The 13,553-nt window shown below is 33.3% G+C and overlaps 2 protein-coding genes across 3 annotated transcripts; one reads left to right on the top strand and one right to left on the bottom strand.

Annotated features, from left to right (window-relative positions):
• Positions 1-2,053: 2,053 nt before the first annotated feature.
• Positions 2,054-5,406, top strand: LOC108480663 (putative pentatricopeptide repeat-containing protein At5g59900). 2 transcript variants are annotated; one of them, XM_017783730.2, is made up of 2 exons: positions 2,054-2,463; positions 2,594-5,406. In XM_017783730.2, exon 2 carries the CDS (start codon positions 2,738-2,740, stop codon positions 4,949-4,951), a length of 2,214 nt encoding a protein of 737 aa, XP_017639219.1. In that variant the 5' UTR covers positions 2,054-2,463; positions 2,594-2,737; the 3' UTR covers positions 4,952-5,406. The 2 variants fall into 2 exon arrangements, with proteins under 2 accessions (XP_017639219.1, XP_017639218.1); XM_017783729.2 differs by having other exon boundaries at positions 2,054-5,406.
• Positions 5,407-6,849: 1,443 nt separating this feature from the next.
• Positions 6,850-9,303, bottom strand: LOC108480529 (actin-depolymerizing factor 2-like). The gene is made up of 3 exons (XM_017783560.2): positions 9,108-9,303; positions 7,388-7,653; positions 6,850-7,295 (listed from the first exon to the last, which is right to left on the bottom strand). The coding sequence occupies exons 1-3, from the start codon at positions 9,108-9,110 to the stop codon at positions 7,145-7,147; spliced, it is 420 nt and encodes a 139-aa protein (XP_017639049.1). The 5' UTR covers positions 9,111-9,303; the 3' UTR covers positions 6,850-7,144.
• Between the last annotated feature and the right edge of the window lie 4,250 nt (positions 9,304-13,553).

Genomic DNA, 13,553 nt, shown 5'->3' with positions numbered 1-13,553 from the left:
GTGTAAGACCATATCCGGGATATGACATCGGTATGATATATGACTCGTGTAAGACCTTGGCTGGGCCATGACTTCGGAAAGTGAAACGTGATCATGTGTAAGTCCATAGTTTACTATGGCAAAGTAAAGACGAAGTACTCAATTCTGTATAGTTTCTTAATTAGAAAATAGATGGTAAGCAATAAATGGGCCCAAAAGAATGAAGTTTAAGAGTGAGTAGTATTGAATAATACTAAATGAAACTGATTTGGTTTGTGAATGTCAGGAGAAATTAATGAATTATATATGATATGAATGCTTTACCATATTTCGTAAGTTTACTTTCTAAGTCTACGAACTTACTAAGCTTTCACAAGCTTACTTGAATGTGTTTGATATGTCTTATAGATTAACGTGGACATGGAGGATCAGATCATCACTGAAAATCATACTATCCAGACGCTCTTTGGTAGTTTTCGGGTTATTATCTTTTGATTTATATAGCATGTATAAGTATTTGGTTGGATAAAATTAAAGATGATTAAAGTATGAAAAGGGATGGCATATGTGTATGAAACTTAGTTTAATGGTTAAGCAGTAGTGTATTAATATAAAATGCATATTATGGGCATAAATTGGTTGATTGGTTGGTTGTAATTTGTGTAATTGTGTTTAAGTGCAGGTAATGGATGAAAGAGTGAGAAAAGTGGCCTAAAACGGCCTATTTTCGTCCATATGGTTAGACACATGGGCGTGTGTCTAGGCCGTGTGTGACACACGGTAAGCCCACGGGCGTGTGATATGATCGTGTGTCCCCTGCATCCTTAATTGTAAAGTCAGGATAGTACACGGACAAAAGACATGGCAGTGTGCCTTGGTCACGTGAAGGACACGGGTTTCAAGCATGGTCGTGTGTCAAAATCGTATGAAAATGACTTAAAAATGGTGAAAAATTAGTTTACCACACAGCCTAACCACATGGGTGTTTGCCCCTTTGACATTTAAGAAATTGCAAATTAGAATTCCACACGGGCTGGCCACACGGCCATGTGATCCTCACGGGCTGGCCACACGGCCATGTCTCAGGCCATACGGCCGTATGCCCTTATCTTCAATGAAAAATTTCCAAAATTGCCAGTTTAGTTCTGAACCACTTCCAAAGCATGTATTGGCCCCCGTAGGCCCATATTAGGGACTTTGTGGTGAAATTTGAAAAGAATTGATTTGGAATACAAATTTTATGACTCAGTTTTGTATAAATGATAGTGTATAAGTCCGGTAATACCTCGTAACCCTATTCCGGTGACAGATACAGGTTAGGGGTATTACATAGGTCATCACTTTAATGGGTTAAATATTATTTTGCTTCTAATCTTTGTATTTTTAAAATTTAATATATTTACTTAGAATATAATATTGTAACTAAATTTTTTTGTTAAATTTGAATATATATCATTTTAATATTCAAAGTTTAGAATTAAAAATCAATAAGTGTTGAATGTGATAGTAAAACACATTGTATTTAGAAGTGGAGATGTTAATTTGTCGCGAGAGACAACCTCAAACTCTAAATATAAGTTATAAAACGAACATGAATAATAAAAAGGTTTAGAATTAAAAATAAAAGGGATAAAGCAAAACTTAATAAATGAAGTTTTTAATTTCTTTTCCTTAGTATCAGTTTTAAAATTGATAATTTTTCTTAATTTAGTCTTTCAACTTGAATTTCATTAAAAATTAGTCTCTGAATTTAACTTTTGAGATTGTGTCGTATCATTACTTAAAATTTCTAAAAATTATATAAAATCTAATAAATACAAAAATAAAAATATTATAAAGAAATTTTTAAAAAATTCAAAGACGACGTGACACATTTCAGAGTATCACGATAAGAAGGAAATTCAAGTATATTGATTAAATTGAAAACATCTATCACTTGAGACTAATGTAGGCAAAAAAAAAAGTTATCAAGTTAGAGATAATGTTACTTTATCCAAAATAGAGAGACTAAATTTTAAAAGACTGAGGAGTTGTAGGACATATAGCAGAATTAAACCTCAGACTTAATACCCACTATCTCAAGATCCATATTTTTGTTCATTCCGGGTTGACCCGTGACCATCGCAGCAAACTCCCCCACTGAAAGCCGAATTCTCTCATCAAAGCTCCCATTTTTGCAAGCCTCCTCCAAATCCATGGTGGAAACCCAGAAAGGAAATCCCCATTTAAACTCGAAGAAATGAAGCTATACCCATCTCATCGACCTCTCATAATTCCTATCATTTTCTCAAAACGGAGATTTTGTGCTACACCCAAAGTTTCCCCTCAAGATAATGATGAAAAAGCCAAAGACGCTCAAATAATTTCCAATCTCAGACTCATTGTGCGTGGAAGGCAAAGCTGGAAGGTCGCATTAAGCACCGCCATTTTCCTGAAGACCCACCACGTCGAGGAAGTCTTGATCCAAACCTTGGACGACCCGAGGTTAGCTTTACGGTTCTTTAACTTCCTAGGACTTCACAAAGGCTTCCACCACTCGGCCGAGTCGTTTTGCGTGTTGATTCACGCTTTACTCAACGTTAATCTCTTTTGGCCCGCCTCTTCGCTTTTGCAGACGCTTTTGCTTCGTGGGTTGAGTCCGAGTGAGGCCTTTGAAGCTCTTTGGAAGGCTCATGAGAAATGTAAGTTCCATTCGTGTTTGGGTTTTGATTTGTTGATCCAACATTATGTGCAGAATAGGAGAGCTTTTGATGCTTTAATGGTATTTAGATTAATGAGGAAGTTTGATTGTTGTTTGCTGCCTCAAATTAGGACCCTAAGTGCTCTTTTGAACGACTTAGCGAAAATTAGACAGTTTGGCATTGTTTTGGAAGTGTTTGATGAGATTATGAAAGCTGGTATTAGGCCTGATATTTTTATATCCACGGTGGTGATCCGAAGTTTTTGCGAATCGAAGGATTTTGTTAGAGCTTGTGAAATGATTCACCAAATGGAGTCGAACGTGGCCGAGTTGAATGTGGTGGTGTACAATGTTCTTATCCATGGGCTTTGTAAGAATCATGGGGTGTGGGAGGCAGTTGAGATTAAGAATGGCTTGGTTAAACGGGGACTGAGAGCAGATATTATCACGTATAATACGTTAGTCCTTGGCTTATGCAGAGTGGAACAATTTGATGTTGCCGTAGAGTTGATGGATGAGATGATAAAGTTGGGTTTTGTTCCGAGTGAAGCCGTAGTTACAAGTCTGGTTGAGGGGCTGAGGAGGAAGGGGAAGGTTGAAGATGCTCTTAGTTTGGTAAAGAAAGTAGGGGAAATTGGGTTAGCACCTAATTTGTTTGTTTACAATGCATTGATCAATTCATTATGTAAAAATGGGAAATTTGATGAAGCCGAGTTGCTTTACAATGATATGGAAAGCAAGGGTTTGCATGCGAATGATGTTACTTTCTCTATTTTGATTGATTCATTTTGTAGAAGAGGTGAAATGGATATTGCACTTGGTTTTCTTAGTAAAATGAGAGAGGCGGGAATAAAAGTGACGGTCTATCCCTATAATTCTTTGATCAGTGGGTACTGCAAGTTAGGGAATTTGAGTTTAGCAGAGTCTTTTTTTGATGAGATGATTAACAACAGATTGCAGCCAACTGTGGTTACTTACACATCGTTGTTGAGTGGATATTGCAATGAAGGAAAATTGCATAAGGCGTTTAGGCTATATCATGAGATGACAGGGAAGGCAATTGCTCCGAACACTTATACATATACTGCTCTTATATCTGGTCTTTGTCGAGCAAACATGATGGTGGAGGCGGTTAGATTGTTTGGTCAAATGGTGGACAGAAACATTATGCCAAATGAGGTGACATATAATGTTCTAATTGAGGGATACTGCAGGGACGGTAACATGGTAAAAGCCTTTGAATTGTTCGGCGAAATGGTGGACAAAGGTCTTGTGCCTGATACATATACTTATAGATCTTTAATAAGTGGTCTTTGTTCTGTTGGTAGACTGTCGGAAGCCAAAGAGTTCCTGGATGGCCTTCATAGAGATCACCGTAAGTTGAATGAGATGTGTTATAGTGCACTATTACATGGTTATTGCAAGGAAGGGAAAATAGAGGACGCATTGAGGGCTTGTTGTGAGATGGTTGCACGAGGCATTGATATGGATCTCGTGTGTTATGGCATACTTATTGATGGAACTCTAAAACAACATGATACAAGAAGGTTACTTGTGCTGCTAAAGGAGATGGACGATCAAGGATTGAGCCCTGACAATGTGATATACACAAGCATGATAGATGCAAACAGTAAAGTGGGAAATCTTAGGGAGGCTTTCGGGCTCTGGGATATTATGATCGGTGAAGGATGCATCCCTAATGTTGTTACATATACTGCTCTGATAAATGGCTTATGTAAGGCTGGTTTCATTGATAAAGCTGAGCTTCTTTGTAAAGAAATGCTGGGTAGTAATTTGCTCCCGAACCAGATAACATATGGATGTTTCATCAATCGGCTCGCCGAGGAAGGGAATATGGACAAAGCTGTAGAGCTTCACAATGCAATTGTTAAAGGAGTTTTAGCTAACACAGTCACGTACAATATACTTATCCGTGGCTTTTGCAGGTTAGGAAGACTTGAGGAGGCTATGGAGCTTTTAGTTGGAATGGCTGACAACGGTATTCTCCCGGATTGTATTACTTATTCAACTATAATATACGAGCACTGTAGAAGAGGTAGTTTACACAAAGCTATTCGGTTGTGGGACTCTATGCTAAATAAGGGTATAATGCCAGATACATTGGCATATAATTTTTTGATACACGGCTGTTGTGTTGCTGGAGAACTGAACAAGGCATTCGAATTGCGCGATGACATGTTCAGAAGAGGTGTTAAGCCAAGTAAGGTTACACATGATATTCTTGCTCGTGGAAATCGTTTGAAGAATTCGTATGAGAATGTCGATCAGTAATCTTCTTGGAAAACAGTTTTAACGATACAAAATTTTAAGGGAAACTTAACAGGGACCTGTTGTTACGGGGGATGCCTTAATGGAAAGTATGGTTTACACTTGATTATCTTCGAAAAGAACAAGTTCATTCACTGCCAAACCGAAGGCGGTTGGTGAAGTTTAGGCAAAGATTCGGTCCGATATAGCTGGAAAAGATTAAGATTACTAGTCTTCTTGTATAGGGTACCTTGTGAACTGAGAAGATTGTGGCATATGGCTGATGAATTGCAAGAGTTCACCTAAAGCCTTACCATTCGTTCAATGATAATAAAATCTTTACCATTTAATTTGATCATTTGTAAATTGAAGTAGGTTAGAATATGTAGTTAGTCCCTGTACTTCTACAAAATTTGAATTTTAGTCTTTGAACTTTAAAAGTTTAAAAAATTAAATCATCTTACTTTTTCAGTTTGAAATCCTAGTCCAATCATTATTGATGTTAGTTTCTAGCAATTTTTGTTAACATGTTTATTTCACGTTATTCATGTTAAATAGATAAATTTTAATAAAAATATACAAACAAAGTTGATGATTGGGTTGAGATTGTTAGATTAAAAAAGTAGGATTTATTTTTAACTTTTTTAAAGTAGAGACGAAAGCTCAAATTTTATCAAAATACAAGGACTAGTGGCATATTTAACCATTGAAGTAACAAGCACGACAAGGATCTCTCTTGCCCTTTTTGCTAGTACTTGGGGCATTTAATGTGAAAATGAGCTTTTATCAAGCAGGTTAAAACTTCATGTAGATCATAAAAGTTTTAGATTTAATTTTGTATTTTAATTTAATCAATTTGTTATTGTACTTTTTGAATTTGTTAATTTTAGTGCCTATATTTTTAAAAGTTTTAAATTTAAATCTTAACTCAAATAATAACAATTAAATCCGTTTGGTTAAATTTAAATTCTAGTATTGTACTACTAGTACACTTTTAGATTTATCCATATTCTTTAATTAGATCATTCTAATTTCTTTTACTTTTCAAATTTTAAAATTTTAGTTTTAACATAAATGTATGTTGTTAAACCATTAATTAAATTTTTAATTGAGTAATATGTGAAAATGACAAGTTAATATTTTATTGTACATATGATAATATGTTTGCCGTATAGATTTTAAAATAACAAAATTTAATAAATTTAATAATTATTGTTTGATAAAAAATTTTAAATTTGAAAAATATAAAAGTTAAAACTAACTAAATTATAGTATAAGGAATAAATTACAAAACTAATAATCAAAGCTACGGATTCTAGTCTAAATATCGGTCGTAACTAACCATATCATAAATTTGAAATAACCCTAATTTGGAGAAAGCTAGGAAAGGAAAACTAAGAAAAAAATTAAGACGTAAAATGCCTTTTAACCTCTCTTTCTTTTTAAAATAATTTTATAAAAACGTCATCAGTGTAAAGTTTCATTATAATTAATGATTTCTTTTCCTTCAAACAAAAATAGTTAAAATTTCTTTTATTAAGTTAAAAATATGTTATAAGTTCATATACTCTTTGTAAATTTAAAATTTAATCCATATAATTTTATTCTTAGACTTTTAGTCGTACATTTCAAATTTTAAAATTTCAATTTAACTATTAACATTGTTAAAATGTTAAAATAATTTTAAATTTAACAATTTTAACAACTAAATTAAAATTTTGAAAAATAAAACTAAATTCTTAAAAATAAAAAACAAAAATTGTGAAGAGTATTTTTAATTTTATCAATTTTTAGGATTGATTAGGCTGAGTTTTTGAGATCGTGTTAAAATAGATAGGTCTAATATCACATCGGGCCTGCGCAATATTCACAAGTATGAGTAACAACCTGATATGCGATTATCCAACCATCCATAGTCAAAGTTGCAATGGAAAAAACCCCTCAAAAAAGAGTGCTTCATATACTCTTCAAGAAGATGAGACTTTTGTTTATCGACTCAGCTGTAAGACACTCCGTCCGATAACTTTGAGACATGCATAACAGAATCATAAGATTCAAATGGAAATTGCTAAACTTGTTCTAGACAAAGACTTGGATATAACATCTGAACAACAAACCAAAATCATACCACCCCACCAAACTATTAACATTTCACTTGAAACAAAAGCAGAAAGTATTTTACCATCTCCATTATTCCTGCCATTTGGAGATGCCAATTTAGTTGGCACGGCTTCGAATAACATCAAGTCCCATCTCAGTCGGGTCAGTTGCCTGCAGCTCTATTTGAATACCGTCCAACTCTCTCTTGAACCTGTCCTTTGAGCTTGCATAAATCATCTTGCTTCTCACCCTTGAGGTGTCAGGAGACCTTCAAATAAACAAAAAAAAAAAAAAAACATAAGCAGCAACGACTAGAATGTACAATGCTTGAGAATAATAGGCAAAAGCACTAACACATACCATGCAATGAAGAAAATCCTGCTTTTTTGGCAATTCTCAGCAGTCACAAAGTCAAAATCATAGACAGCATACCGACATTCATCAGCAGGGAGGCTTGAAGTGAAATCATCATAGCTTTGACTTGGCTCACCAAGCTTTTCTACAACAACCTGCTTCTGTTTCTCCTCAATCTTGAATACTATGTAGCGGTATGTTCTTTTGGCCTTTAACTCAAGGAACTTCAGTTTGCAGTCATCATGCACAGCCATTCCAGACGCTGCATTAGCCTGTAATGGAAAGGTTCAAGGAATACATAAGATTCCATACAACAATGACCCAATTTTTTATTTTTATTTTTTTGAGAGCACAAATACAAGAACAATCACAATTACATATATGAATAATATAAATCCAAATAACTATAATTAGAATCAATAACTGTACAATGGATTGATAACCGGAATATCTCTAAACATAGACCAAAATAAATCTAGACAAGACCCACACATGATAGGATTTAAACCAGATAAATATAAAGAGAGCACAAACAGTGTTTACAAAGGTTGGACTCAATATCTCTCCCATTGACTAGAATTCCCAAGAGATGAAATCATAATTAGGCTAATTAAAAAAAATCATATGTTCTTGAGTTCTCTCTCCCATTTAGAAAAAAGAACATAAAGACGGATCAATGACTCAAAACAACCGGGTCAACCAAATTGATCCAATCCCACCTTTTTTTTCACTGTTTTGACAATGAACCATAAATTTTGAAACAACATTCTTAAAAATTTAACAGGTGTAAATGCAATATCCCAATCTTAAGAGTATTAACCAACTGGGGCCACTCTAAGAGATGAATCCGATTACTTTCTTTGTGATAAAGTCAAGCAGCAACAATACTAACAATAATAAAAGTAGTTGAGATGGCATGTCACAGGTTATCAATAGGAAATCGCTTCACCAGTGATGCACATCCGCTTGTGGGGATAAAAAAGAATGAATTAAACAATATTTTTAAATTTAAAAAACGTCATCTATCAACGATGGACACTAGAAAAATGATCAAAATGAATCCATTAGAAAACAAAAGCCAAAAAAGATAATGGATAAGAGAGAAAAAGAAAATCATTACAATTCGATAAACAGTTCGTTAAGCATTGTAAATCATAACGTTTATTAATATCTCAATTCAAACACAAAATTTCAAAGGAATCCGAATGGTAGATCCATGAAGATTAATTTAAGCATGTTTTTATCTATAATAATTTCTCAAAATCTATATAGTGTATTGATCCGTTAAACATATTTAAGTTATAACGCTTATTAATATATGAGTTCAAACCCAAATTGTCAAAGGAACCGTAATGGTAGATCCATGAAGATTAAGTTAAGCATTGTTTTTATCTATAATAAGTTCTCATTCAAGTTTAACAATCCAAAACGTCAATACAGCATCAAGCAGAAGATCGAACAATAACCGAAGCATGAAAACATTCATAACTATCATCATTAAACCAAAATGCAAATCCAGCAACAACCAAAAAAAATAAAAAGATTCAGACTATGCCAATCAGCAGAAACACAGAGTTCTACGTTCAATGTAAATAATAAATCAGATCTAAAAAATTTAAATGTTCCATGCAAGTCAAAGAAAGACAGATCGAAGACAAAGACTTGAACTGAAAATGGAAAGGAAAATAGCAGAAAAAGATTAAAAAAATGAAAAGAAAAAACTCACCATGGCTTCTTCTCTAGGTAGAGCTTACAGAGAAAATCTAGGGCAACAAAAATATCTAAAATTAAAAATGAGAGAGGGAATTATTGGGCTTTCTCAAAGAGACTGTGAGCGATAATAAATTTCTAGTTCTTTTTTGAATTTTTTTTCCTTTCTTTTTTGTGCTGAAGTGAAATATTTTAGTGGTTTTAATTATTAATTTATATATTCTTTTTGGGGCTCCACTCCGCTCCATATCATGATGGAGATCGTGCGAGACAACGAAGACAGAAAAAGAATCTTGTCCAATGATAAAACGACACGTGTATTAAGTTGAAATGTTTGGTTTGCCCCCAATTCAAGGTTCTTTTGGCGGTCGGCTTAACTCGGTTTTTTCGACACAGAAAGAACTTGGATTTCCCACATAGACATAATAAGATTAGCCCAATACAAATGTATCTCGGAAAGCAAGCCCAATGTACCCTTTTAAAAGGGTTGGCATATATAATATGAATTATAACTATGACTTTAATTGAAAAAGTAAAAAAATAAAATAAAAATAATGTGCCAGTTTATTATTGGTAAAAATGACATTACTGTCTCAAAATGACGGTTCATGGCTATGAATGCCATGCTTCTTTTTGCACTATCGAAATCCTTTAGTAAAACCAAATCTAAACAGGGTGGCTGTAAAATTCTGTTCTCTTATGAACAGCAAATATCAACTGTATTATTATTATTTTTAATAATTTTATTATAGATTTTAATTATATTTATTTTTATGATACAATGTTTAAAATTAAGGTAAATTATATCAATAGTCACTCAACTTTGAGATAACTGATAAAACAGTTACTTAGGTTTTATTTCAGTTACTCAACTTTCAAAAAATCACAAAATAATTTTTTTTACCATTTTCCATTACAGACGTCACGAAAAAGTGACGTGACATGTGACGACGTCTTTGGTGTTAAAAAATCGTCCAGCCAGCCAGTTACTCTCAATTTGACAGCCCTACCAGCCCTATCTTTGCTAAACATTCTTCTTCTGCTACTCATCCCTCTTCCTCAAATTCCAGTGGAAGTATTTCAGATAGTTATAGCTTCAACGGTCACTGGAATGGTCCATCTGTACCTAGTGAGATACCTCCATCTTATGCTTTTCCTGCAATGGATCTCCATTATCAAAGTTGGGAGCACCATTCCCCTCCATTCTCTACATCTAACCGTTGTTAATGTGGGTTTTCAAACATTCTTCTTCGCACTTGCTGCAGCAGTTAATATGGCAAGCCTTCTGCTTTTTCTTCTTAGTAGGCTTCCTTTGAGGGCATTCGGATGGATAAACAAGGGTCTTCAGGTTACAAGAACTTTTCCGTTTGCAGTAGGCTCTTTCTTGCCCGGTCTTTGATGACGACATGTTATAATTCACTTCATCATCGTCTTTCTTTTTCTTTTTCTTATCTCCATTGCCCTTGTTTTTGCGTTTGTCCTCATTGTTGTCGCCTTGCCCTTACCATTGCTGTTGCCATATCCGTTACCATTGTTGTTGCCATTCCCACTGTTACCCTTACCTTCACCATGCACAATGGCGACTTCAGTGGATAGTAGTACGATAACCAGAACCACCAGAATACTATACAACATCATCTCGTAATCGAATTAACACACTAATTATATGTTTGTTTCTCCTCTTTATAGCTTATGATTATTATTAGTGGTAGAGTCGATCAATGGAGGAGAGTTTTCAAGAGCACCATTATCAAAGTTGGGAGCACCATTTCCCTCGAAGCCTCTTCATCAGATACTTTCAAGTGCATTGAGGCGCCTTTTCTTCAAGCATTGCACTGATACCTATTTCAGTTTCTAAACCCATGTTGCAATGCTTCAATAATTCTGTATGTTGCTCCACTTTCTGCAAAGGTTAGGAATACATTTCTGTAACTACACCATTACCCCTATTTAAAATATAAGAATCCATGCTCCCATTCTGATGCTTATAATGTAAGTGCCTTTTGCTGGCATAAAATTGATGGAAATTTCCATGCTTGATTCTTGATATGTAAAGTTCAGGGCTCAGATGGGTGACTTAAGACTAGGTCACTAAGAGGTTCTCAGAAACTAATAAGTTTCCATGCAGCTGGAGGTTCTCAGCTTGATTCTTTTTCTGCTGCTGCTTCTTATTCTTCTTCTCTGCTAAATGGGTTTTTTTTGGGTTTTTTTTCAATTTTTTCATTGGCAAGTTAATTGGTCACATCAGCTAGTTAACTTGCCACATTAGCGATTCTGTTAAAACACTAATGGAAACTGTTAGTCAGTGACTGTTTTGTCACTTTTTTATAACGTTAGTGGCTGTTTTGTTATTTTTTAAAAGTTGAGTGACTGAAATGAAATCTAGATAACTATTTTGTTAACTACCTTAAAGTTGAGTGACTGTTGGTGTAATTTAACTTTAAAATTATTTACAATACTCCTCAACGGATAATACATTGAATCTTCAACGCACTTGAACCTATATTTTTCCACTTTGACAATAATGTCCGTGTGAATCTAATATGATGATTTTGTATAATAACCTTCATTGTGTTTCTATTGTTTAACGATCCTTTACATCTTTATAACTGAAAAAGGCTTAGAGCATTTCAAGTTGGTTTTTAGCCGTGAATTTCCCGCAAGGTTCTTATAACTGCAAAAGGGACCTTTTATCTGTTTATATAAACCCCCGTTAAACCGTTTTCAATTTATTTCCCTCAACAACATCCCTCCGTTAAACCCATTTTTTACTGGTAAACAACTTACGATCAAGAACCCCATTTTCCCTTTTTTTTTCCTTATACATTTCCATATCCCTCTGAAGTTCATAATCTAACTAACTTCGGGTGTGCGTTTTGTTGGAGTCAGCTGCAATCTTTGATCCAATCGGCCACAAGACTGAGTCCAGTGGTTCAGACGCCATTAGATACGATTTCAACTCTGACTCCCGTGTCTTCTTGTGCCGTCATTGCCAAACCACGTCCTGTCGTCCGACAACTTCCTTGCAGCCATTGTTGTAATAAGTAATAACCCTCTCTCTGTTTCTTTATCGTCATTTTGTTTGCAAGTTTCTCAAGTGTTTTATGTATCAAGTTTCTTGTCTGCCCAGGTTTCAGTTCTTGGTTGTGTTCTTTATAGGATTCCTTGTTCTTTAGTTTACCAGGAAATATATGCTTAGGTTCCATGGCTTCTTTAAAGAAGCATATACAATATAATATTTGCATCTTTTCTTTTTGCTTGTAAGGTTTGATTTGGGTTAATTAAAGAGTTTTAAAAAGTTATCATGCGAATAATATTTTGAGATTTAAATTATTTCGAGTTTAAATTATTATAAATAGAATAATTTAAATAAATTAAATTATTTTAAATTTTAATTATTTTAATTACAATTAATCAATTTAAAATAATAAATTTAAATATATATATATATATATATATATTCCTCAGCATTTAAAAATTGTTTTGATAAATTTGTTCATTATTTTACTTTTAATAAAAATAATTTCAGTCACCAGGAATGAGGCGAATCTTTTATCATAAACTACAAGATATATCTCTCAATTTAATTAATATAATTATTCAAAAATACATACATTTCATTTGTGTAATATTCAAATAGTGCAATTATCATAATTAAAACCTGTGTATTGATTGATATAAAATAGTGAATGTGCGTGTTAAACTTGCAACATGGCCTTGGTCTCATTGTAAGCTATCAATTCGACAACCTCCAACCCGACCAGCATCTGTCTCCTATCCTTCCGCTACGATGAATGTGCTTTGCAAGCAATGTGACAAGGTATAGCGAGAGATTAGTAAGTTTTTTGCACTAAGTATACCTTTCATTTGGACTCCTTCATATATACATTATATGAGTTGTAAATTTAATCCTTGTAATTTAATTTGGTAATTTTTAATTCCTATTCCTTTTAAATTTAAAATTTAAATATTGATCAAATTGTAGTTATTGAAATCATTAAATTTTATTATTTTTAAAAGAAAATACTAAAATATATTATCATACGTGTAATGTCATTATAGTTTGATCGAATGGATTTAACTATTCCGTTTATATCAAGACTAAAATTTTAAAATTTGAAAAGTATAAAGACTAAATATGATCAAATTAAAAACATAGATTAAATCTATAACTTTATGGATAGTACAACACTAATAACAAATTTAAGTACTACCTATTTGGGTTAAAACTAAAATTTTAAAAATAAAATGTGTATATCGTATACTAAAATTGATCAATTCAAAAAGTATATGGATTAATATCAACCAAATTAAAATATAAAGATAAAATCAACAAAATACAAAGATTAACGACAAAAATTAATCCTTTTTAACTTTTCTATTAAGACGTTTGGTTCCCGTCCTATGTAAATCAATCATATTTTATAATTATTGATTTTGTTTATATATTATTTGTGGTTGC

Source organism: Gossypium arboreum, chromosome 1 (genome assembly GCF_025698485.1).
Source record: "Gossypium arboreum isolate Shixiya-1 chromosome 1, ASM2569848v2, whole genome shotgun sequence".
Lineage (NCBI taxonomy): Eukaryota > Viridiplantae > Streptophyta > Magnoliopsida > Malvales > Malvaceae > Gossypium > Gossypium arboreum.
This window is presented reverse-complemented; position numbering and strand designations above follow the sequence as displayed.

Coding starts and splice junctions, on each gene's coding strand:
- LOC108480663 (XM_017783729.2), top strand. CDS start 2,219: ATGAAGCTATACCCATCTCATCGACCTCTCATAATTCCTATCATTTTC.
- LOC108480529 (XM_017783560.2), bottom strand. Junction 7,296..7,387: donor AGGATTTTCTTCATTGCATG/GTATGTGTTAGT, acceptor GTTTATTTGAAG/GTCTCCTGACACCTCAAGGG.